Source organism: Esox lucius, chromosome 12 (assembly GCF_011004845.1).
Source record: "Esox lucius isolate fEsoLuc1 chromosome 12, fEsoLuc1.pri, whole genome shotgun sequence".
Classification (NCBI taxonomy): domain Eukaryota; kingdom Metazoa; phylum Chordata; class Actinopteri; order Esociformes; family Esocidae; genus Esox; species Esox lucius.
Genome location: NC_047580.1, coordinates 19,251,780 through 19,261,700, shown reverse-complemented (window position 1 = coordinate 19,261,700; position 9,921 = coordinate 19,251,780). Strand labels below are relative to the sequence as shown.

Sequence of the window (9,921 nt, the reverse complement as noted above, 5' to 3'; positions counted from 1 at the left end):
GGGGGAATGGAGTCGGGTGGGGGGGGGGGGGGGGTGTTGTTTATGTTGGTGCGGATGGGGGTGTCAGAGAAGGGCTGTGCGGGACGGGGGGGTTAGTTCGGGAGCTGTCTGTGTCTGGGCATGGTCGAGACGGGGGAGAGAAAAGGGGAAGTTGGCGATTGGACTGTATTTACCGATCCGTTGTCAAAAGAGCCGTTTACAAGGAATGCACCATCCCTGCACAATGACAAGAGTGAGAAGACAACAGTGTAACACAGAGTCAAATAGGGGTTTTCATTATTGAAGACAGCTACCAAAACAGGGTGGCAAGGAGTGGGTGTGAAGTGCATTCATTATTTTTTTTTAGATGCCTTGTTCACTTGTTACATAGTTAAAGCATGATGTCATTTTATTTCTGTGAAAACACTTGTTTTGTTGTCATTGCCTTTTCTGTTTAAAAGACAGGAGGGTGATTTAGATCTCACTGTCTGGGGAGAGTTTTTTTTGTTACTTCTGTCATACCGTTGCAATCATTAATTCAAATGCGCAAAATGATAAAGTTCTATAGCCTAGTGAAAATACAGCTTTTTTTTTTTTTTTTTGAAGTGCCCAACCAAATTCGCTTCTATATCACCTTATCAACAAAAGTGTGTAAACTTTCAGTTGCTTTGTTTAACATCCGTATCCTATTATTTAACATCCTATTTCTTTTATTGCTCATTGTCAACGTATTTGAGACACCCTGAAAGGGCGGTGCCCGAGCTTGTCTGTCAAATGTGGTTACCTTCCATTTTTGTGTCATTAAAAGCGTTTGTTTGAGTCAAATAAAGGGTGATCCACCCTCTGTTTAAACGATGCCAACCGCACGTCGTCCAGGATATCGGGTCGTAACAACAGATACTCCTATCCTGTTCCACCTGAGCAATAAGTCTGCATATCATACAGACACCCCCCCCCCCCAAACACTCACATGCACATACACACACAAACACTTTGTAATGGCAGGTGAGCTCAATTGAGAGCTATGCGTTGCCTCAATACATGCTCGTAAAAATAGTTGAGCAATATTTCATATAAACTTGTAGGATCAGATTCTGTTGTTGTCAGCAGCGTCCCTACCCTGTTTTAATGAGAAATGGGCTGGAATCACACTAAAGATCTAAGCTGGCTGCCACTCTTATAGTAATCAGATGCCTTTTTGTTTTGTTAATTTTAACATATTGCATAATGTGTGCATGCTGAAATTAGGGTGTTGGGGAACATACCAACTGTCTCAGTCTCGTAATAACTTGATACAGTCCAGCCTCTCCCTCCCTGGGCTGTTGAAAGCAACTTGAAAGCTGACATTTAACATGTTTATGGACTAAGAATGGACTAATGAACAAAAAATTATAATATATATTTTAGTGAACTATCACAGGACCTTTGATTGTGTCTTGTACTTTATTAGCAAAAGCAACAACAGGGGTCCTAGTACTTAGTAATAGGGATTTGACATTCTCTAGTGGGCCAGCTAACATTCTCCAAGCGCTGATATTGCATTGTGAAAACTGTCCCACAAGTAAGAGAGAAACTAGAAATTCCCCACTGTGGAATTACCGAGAGCCTTCAGATTTAGAGTGCCTGTGTCAATGAAGGGTGTTTTCTTTTCAGTTTTTTTTCTTGAATCAATCTCCCGGGGACCAAAAAATGGATTGAGACTTGAAACGCGAGACCTGATAGGAGTCTGCTCTCACTGTAGCGGAGGTGTGTGTGTGTGTGTGGCACATGTGATCAGTATCAACAGCACTGGTAACACCAGTAGTCACTGTGTGTGTGTGTGTGTGTGTGCGCCCTGGCCCGTCTTATCCCTCCTCCGGCTGGGACAGCGCCAGGACTGAGCGGGGCCAAACTGGGCAGAAGGGGGCTGAACGGGACAAGGGAGCTGGCCATGAACGCCCCACCCACCACACACCTGCCACACACAAACACACACATCCTGCACACCACTGGCTTTCATTGTCAGCGGTGACAGGAGGACGCCGGTTAAGTGGCTCCCCTCTCTTCCCTGGGCCTGCTTTCCCCACTGTGACTGTGGGGTGGAGAGGGGAGTGAAGGACCCCTACTGGTAAAGTAGGTAAACTCGCACAGCCTTGACATCTGTGCTTAGGGAGGGAGGGATGGAGGGAGGGAGGGGTGGAGAGAAGGGGAGGTGGAGAGGGGAATCGGAGAGGGAGACAGAGTACGAGAAACACGGAGAAGGGAAGGAGAGAGAGGGAGGAAGAGAATGAGAGAGTACAGCCCATGCAGGCGTTGAGCCGGCTGAGGAGGAGGGAAAATGCCTTGCTTTGTGGAGAGAATTCTGCCAGAGCAAGAGGTAGAGGTGAGACAGAGCACAGAGGGCGGTCTCCTGCCAGGTAAGACTCTCTCCACCTCCTCCTCCTCTCTCTCTTTCACACACACACACACACACACACACTCCCTCTCTCACACGCGCTGGGGGGACAGATACGTTGAGACACACATGTCTGCTGCTGGTGGCTGTCAGTGTGAGGCAGGCATGTGTGGTGACAGGGGGTGGGTCAGCGTGTGTGTGTGTGTTTCTGTCTCTGTGTGCATCTGTGGGTGTGTGCGTGTGTTTGTTTCACCATGGGAGAGTAGGTTTTCATGGAAACTATGTATGACCTGTGTTTCTTAAACAAACAATGTTGGGGGAAATGGACAGAAGTTGTTCGTGTAAGGGAATGTTGCTGTCAGTTTACTTCTCTCAGATTGTATTTCTTCTCAAAGTTTTCTCTTTACTCAGTGTAGCGCCTGTATTCCACAGGTGTACTTCCAACCAGGTTACACTGTTGAACTTTTCACAGTGTTAGAAAACGGTTATCAGCGGTTATTGCCACGGTAAATCCAGTGGTTTTCAACAACATTCACACGTTAAATTGGGACACCATTCCCCAAATATCTAGAATTTCTCAGTTAACCGACAACCGGCAATATTTGTTGAGCTAAAGTGACTTGTGCTATTGGGCTAGATTTAGCGCTGTGTTTAGATACTGATGTACTGAGGACAGTTTGTCAACGGAGGGATTTTCCACAGTGTCGGGTTTAAACAGTGTCTGTTGAGAGGGTGAAGGACTACTTTCCTTCTGTTTGTGCAGACGAATATAATCCCCCAGTAGTACAATTCAATTAAATAAATACTAGGTCTGTGAACCTAAACAACAGATTTGCATGTGGTCCTCTTGTTCTCCTTCTCGCTCCTTCTCTCTCCCTCTCGCTTTACTTTCTCATACTCTCTCTTCCATACACTATATCCGGGCCTGATCTCCCCTCATTAAGGCCTTCAGTATAGGCAGAAGACATATAGGAGTTTGGTGTCTTGGAGTTTCACACTGGTTGTTTATTTGTTTTGATCACAAACAAGTTTCCTAAGTGAATGGTGAAGTCACACAATTGAATTTGGCATGTGTTAACGTGGCGATCTGGCAGCCATTCTTGTATCCCATGAGGACTGCTAGAGAAACAGCGCGCGTATGTGTGTGTGTGTGTATGTGTGTGTGTGTGTGTGTGTGAGAGAGAGAGATTTTACTAAGCAGATATTTCCCCCTCTGTTTTCACTGTGACCTGGTAGGAGATTGATGACTGAACTGTGGAGTACATGTTAACAGTAACTGGTGATTTATAGAGATACTTAGGGTAAGTGAGGCAGCACAGACTGGAAGGGAGGAAAAAGATATAGCCTTTTAAGTTAATGCAAAAATATAGCCTTTTTAAGTAATAATTGTTATTACTTCTGGTGAGTCAGGGTGGGCTGGAGGTTTGTGTGAAGGTATGTTGAAGACCAATCTCTAAGGCTTTGCCTACTCAACGTTGACCTTAAGTCTCATTTTAGTTTGTTCTCATTTGAAAACTTTACCTTTTATACCTGTTTAGTAACTCTTTTAATGCAATTTCCAAGTTTGGTTCTTTAAAAAGAGAAACTAGAACTAGTTAATCAGTTCAGTAAACTACATTGCAGTAGAAAGCTTTTGGACAGACAACTGTACTATAACAAGTGTCCATCTTTTGTATGTCTTGGCAGCCACGTAGCTAAAATCCCTCACAAAACCTGCATGCAATTTTGGAGGAATCAGGCTCTTTCCTCCTTTTGGCTCTTAAACCTCCCAGATATTATCTACTAGGAGAATACTCTGCTACTATTCAAATACTTTTTAAAGAGTCAGACCACTAGAATGTGATCTACAGTCAATGTTTTATTCTTTTTTTGCGTAGAGTAAGTAATAGTGCTTGCCCAGGAAGAGGGATGGCTTTCATTTTTTCTAGCCACCTTTTAGACTGAGTGAAATGTTTCCCCCAGTTCGCTCAGGGACGACTTTATTTCTTACCAGGGATTTAACACTCACTCAGTCCCCCCATAAATACAGCCTCCCTCAGCCCTTAGCTAACCATAACTCATCCTGCTAACTCTCTGGATAACTAAACTCATATAGCAGAGCGGAGCTTGTTTGTCTTCCATTCTCTCTATCACTCCCTGTTTCTCTCTCTGACTCTCTCCAAACTGACTGGTTAGGATGCTGATGTGCAGAATCTCTCTGACTGACTGCTCTCTCCTCAACAGTTGGCTTACTGTTGCTGCGTTAATATCTTTGGTCCCACTTGCGAGTCTTTTAAGAGAACACATGCTTTTTGAACCAGCAGCCAGTGAACTCCCCTCAAGGCGGTTTTGAGTGGAACCTAATGCTCAAGGAATGACAAGACGTGAGAAATGTGCCCGTCGTCTTTACGTGCCGTGACACAGCCCAAAAAGTGTGAGGAACCTCTTTTGATCTGTTTTCATGGAACACGGTTAGGTTGGGACCCCTCGCCATAGAGGGACCTGCCGAGGACCCTGTTCCCTGAAGCTGGGGAGACAGTTAAGACTGGTTGCTACAGTTCCTCTTTGACAGAAACATTGTCTAAGCTGTCAGTTTCTGCCCCTTAACTATTTGTCAGCGAAGCATGAATCCAGAAAATCCCCTGTACTACAAACAGAGAATTGCAAAAAGCTGACATATACTGTATGTTTTAGAGTCAAACACATCTGCTCTTTAGAGTAAGGTAGAATTCTTTTTCTGATCTTGTGCCAGTCGGCAGTTTGGACATTGTTTCCTCGCCGAGCTGCTGAATTGGTTGTGATCTGCTCTGCCTGTACCTTCTGTTCTCAGCCTTTTGTCTCGCCCATTGGTGAGAGCTGACGCTGACAACTCCTCAAACATCTGAAGGCCTCTGTAGAGTCAGTATCGCATATATTGATGTCTCGTGGCGGCTCCTCGCGTTTAGTTGTATTTGCGTCTGAAAAAACGGGGGGCCTGCTTGGAGACATTACCCTCACCGCTGGCACGCGAGGAGGTAGTTCTGTCTCCCTCTCCTCCTCCCCTCCACGCCGTCCTTCTCCTCTTTGTGATCTCACCATCACATCCTCCCTTGTTTCTCATGACTGACGCTCACCCGAGATCGCCATGGGAAATGGGCTCGGGGAAGAAGACATTTGAGAAAATGCGCCTGAGCAAGCCATCACCTTTGATAAGGAAGCAGGTTCCAGCGGGAGAAAAGAAGCATTGTTATTAATAAAAAATGACGTCTAAGAAGGCAGCATTTCTCTCATCCCAAAGGATTACATTAAGAGTCCACAGAGAGTCGCTTGCACTTTGGCTGGTGTGCTAAGCTGTTTATGCTTAAATATCGACGCATAAGATATAATGTATGTTAAAATAGCTGTTCAACAATACACATTTTTTTGCTTGCCTACTAGACATGTGGGTGCGTTTTGAAGCTGTGAGGGGATCAGTCCTAAGCAGCCATATTAGCTGGCTCTGCAGTGTAGTGAACACCCAAATGATTGATGTCTATGGGCCAGTGGGAGCCTACTGAACCTTTATGACAAATAATCTGGTTATCTACCTAATTTAATAAAATGAGTATCAACATAATTTGATAAAATACAGCACACTACCATTTCTGTACATACAGTATGTCACTGGCTGGTAAACGGACTGGCACAGAACTCAGGTGGGTATCACACGCCAAGGAGAAAAATGAGGTAGGAGGAACAGGAGGAAAAGAGGAGCGAGCAGAAGATGTTAGCTTTAGTAATTGCTACCTTCATGGAGGAGCAGGGGAGAGGACAGCGAGACAAGCTTATAGAGAGGGCCCTGTGCGGATATAATAATGGGGTAGTATTGCAGCTTTGACGGTGTTAATCTTAGAGTGTGAGTGTGTGCGTGCGGGAGTGTGTGTGTGTGTGTAGGTGGGGTTCCTCTGATATTTACCCTGCTGGTAAGTCTGTCAAGCCCACCTGACACAGTTTACCCACTGGCTGACACCCCGCCTCTCCCTGCCAGTATTACGCTCCCTGAGAGCAACAGTAAGTCCTCGGTCTCCCTTCGCACAACGCGACTCATCGACCTGCGCCCTTGCTCCTCTTCCTGTCTTCCACAGAGGGAGGAGAAGAAGAAAAGGGAATATTAGAGATCCTGTTTTTGCACACACTGGCCTTTTTCTTTCCTTTTGTCTTCTATTTGAAGTTTACGAGGTCTTGCTGCATCTTGACACACTGAGAAACGTCATGAATATGCATCAACGCGCCATATGGCTCCCCTAGCACTGGGACTAGGTGTGTCCAGACGGATGAGAGGGCGTTGATGCATTATTCGCCATTCAAATTACAGACGCGGGTGAGATTCCTGCAGGAAGTTAGAAGAACTAGTTCAATAACACTTTAGACAGGGCAGAGCGGCTGCAGTAACTCTGCCTCTAGATAGTGTGAGGGAACGTTGAGATACAGCTGGGGATCAGCACAGTGGGAGAGCCTTGGTTGCAATTCACCTCTTTTTTAGGCACGTTCCAACCTATACACCACCACCTGACACAAGTGGGATTAAAAGTGATATTTCTGACACGTTAGGATGCACACGGGAAGTAACCTTCTCTAAAGCGTTCATTATAAGATGCATGACAGATCTGAATATTTATAAAATACATTTAATAATTAATAACAGCAATCTGCTACCATAATTCAGCAGATTTGCACTTCAACAGAGTATCCGTTTTCACTTTAAAATAATAATAAGAGGAATATTTATGCTGCAGAAATGTGAAATGGCAGATGTATAGCACTCAGACATGCAATGTTCAGTTATATAAATATATATATATATCCATATAAATATCCATATATATATATCCATATAATTATTTACATTGTTACCCACAACACTATGCTTTCTCAAGACCTACAGTATGTATTTGGTGCTTGACATTTTGTCAGTTGTTGCTGGTGAAGGAAGCGAATGATGAAGAGAAAATTCAGGAAACCAAGTGGGTTTTGGTGTAGAATGCAAAAGGTGCTGTTGTGTTTTAAATCAAAAGCAAATGATTTGTTTGTGTCAGCTTGCAACACTTCCTTTTGTAGCTTATTCTGTTTCTTAGACCAAAATAGAACAGCCTTTTTCTCTGTAAAGCAGCTTTATACCCGCCTCATGGTTTCAGTTAGTTTGTTTCAATGCAACGGGCCTTTTTATCACACTTTCAAATCCATCCAAGACACATTCCTCTTTCAACAAAACTCTAAAATACATGAATATATTTCTGTTTTAGGTGAAATAGAAACATTTAGTTCTTCCTTTGCTTCCACCTCCGGTTTAGTTTGAACTTTTGTGTAACTATGCAGCATTAGTATTTTTTATTTTTTTTGCCGTGTTTAACTGTTTTTCCTAAGTACATGAAGTAGCTAGTCAAATAAAAAAGTAACCAACCAGGCCCCACTTGGATCAGATTTCCTTTGTTGAATGATCTCTGTTTTAGTGTCCTCTAGCACATTCTTGTTTCTGTCCATAACACACTGCAAACCTAATAAATTAATATATAGCCCATTCACTTGAAAAATAAAGGTTTACACCTAAAATATATATGGGATATATAATATTTAGTAAATTCTAAGTATTTCTTATCACAAAATGTGAGCAACTTTGCACATGGACTTTGCCGAACAGAAACAAACCAAATGCAGCAGGTGTTCAGAAAGAAAATCTGTACCTAGATTCAATACTCAAAGGGTTAATCAATCCCCAGAAACACAAATAATGAAACTCAATTTTATGAAAATCTGTGTTATGTCAGTTGGTAAAATCATACATTTTTTAAGCATGATTAAACTTTTAAGTGGTCCATCTGTGAAATTAGGATACTGTGTAGTAAAGTGTCATAGCAATATATCCTGGTCACTGAAGATGGGGGAAACACACAATCACATTTCATAATGCTTTTAAAACAATCACCAGCACTCCAGATAGACAAGTTAGCAAGTTGATGATATCATCATACTTGTCTAGAATATACCCATCCCTCAATATTGCCATGAGAAGGTATACATTTTGTTAACATTTCCTCAAAGTACACAATGCCTTCCGACTAATATACTTTCTTATTCTAATTACTCTAACGCAAAGCAATTTTCTCATCCCGTGTCAGAATTGCTGCACCTCCTGCACAAAGCTTTGAGCTAGAAACATGATCTTTACCCAGCTATACATGATGGACTGGTTTCACAGACACAGATTAAGCCACTATAAAATGTCCTAGACTAGGCTTAATCTGTGTCTGTGAAACCGGACCAGTATGTTTTTAACTCCTAAACTGTTTGTGATGTTTGTTTGAGCAATTTAAGAACTATGTAAGTTCTTCACATGCTGAAATTAACTTTGGTATTATTATACTGTCGATATGCAGATTGTATATATTAGTCTCTAGGTAATAATATACAGATACAGCCTAGGAAGAGGATTCAAGTTAATAATCACTATTCTTATTTTAACATTTCACAACATGGCATACATTTACATTATCCAACGAATTATACCACACAAATGTGTGGTTCTGGGTGGATGAACCTTTTCATTTTCTTTTGAGGTTTCCTCCTGCACTTTGAAAGCAAGCCAGTGAGTTCAGATAGTGTAGCTTTTTGAGGTCTATGAGCAGAATTAGCAGCACAGGCTCTCCTTTACTGTGCCCTGTCCTGAAAAGTAGACTTTCCGCCTGTTGTCCAGTTGGCACAGGGAGCACAGAAAGCAGCCGTTACGTACTCTCTTTCCGACCCTTGATCAAATCAGTACGCTCTAGTAAATATCTTAAGAAAATGCCGTGAAAGATTATTAAATATATCCTTTGTTTAAGAATTTCTATAGATAATATTGTGACAGAGACAAGCTCTCCCCTGTCGTTTTTGCAAGAAGGAATCCCCGTCTTTACTGCATGATTTCCTAATTGTTTTGCTCTCAAACAGCCCCTCACCAGCGCTATACTGACGAGTCATAGGCCAACCGTCCTTTTGAAAAAAAAGAAACGAACAAGATCTTTGGTAACTCAGTGCAATACCATGTACATAGAACTACACTGTATGATTTCTGAATGGGCACTGGTTATTGGAAATCGACTTCATTTAGTCAGATCCACATTTACAGTGTTGTCGATGAATGGAAAGAAAAATGTATTTCCAACAACCCTGTGTCAGTGGCCCACACAAAATAAACACACAAAATACAAATACATTTATGTGCCAGAAAACAATAATTAGGCTAAATGACTCATTGTTACTACTTCAGGCCACTTCACAAATTCACTGGATTCATTCGAAACAATAAAGGAGCGTTGAGCCGTCTCTCCTCCGTGTAGAAATGTGACAACCACCAACCAACGCGCGCAGAATCCCACAAGTGCATCCAGGCTACAGGGAGTTGGGGCAGACGCCACTATCAAGGCAGCAGTGTTTCCCCCGGCATTGTCGGCTGTGTGAATGAAAGGCGCGTGTCATCTCAATAGATGGCTAGAAGATGCACATCATTCATTCTAGTGGGAGAGGGCCCTATTGACTTGTATGACTAGCCAATTGAAAAGTAGGCTATTTAATGAAATGGAATGAAGTGGCCG

The 9,921-nt window shown here is 42.7% G+C and overlaps 1 protein-coding gene across 8 annotated transcripts in view; it reads left to right on the top strand.

Moving 5' to 3' along the window:
• Nucleotides 1-9,921, top strand: part of casz1 (castor zinc finger 1) — a 96,914-nt gene that overhangs the window by 32,779 nt on the left and 54,214 nt on the right. For 4 of the 8 annotated variants that reach the window (XM_020051881.3, XM_020051878.3, XM_020051877.3 and 1 more), the window contains exon 1: nucleotides 2,237-2,375. The exons of 1 other annotated variant lie outside the window; for it this stretch is intronic. In XM_020051881.3, coding sequence (XP_019907440.1) covers nucleotides 2,297-2,375 — 79 coding nt within the window. In that variant the 5' untranslated portion in view covers nucleotides 2,237-2,296. Of the gene's footprint in view, nucleotides 1-2,235; nucleotides 2,376-9,921 lie in introns of those variants that run through there. 3 more of the 8 variants (XM_020051880.3, XM_020051876.3, XM_020051879.3) reach the window with 2 other exon arrangements.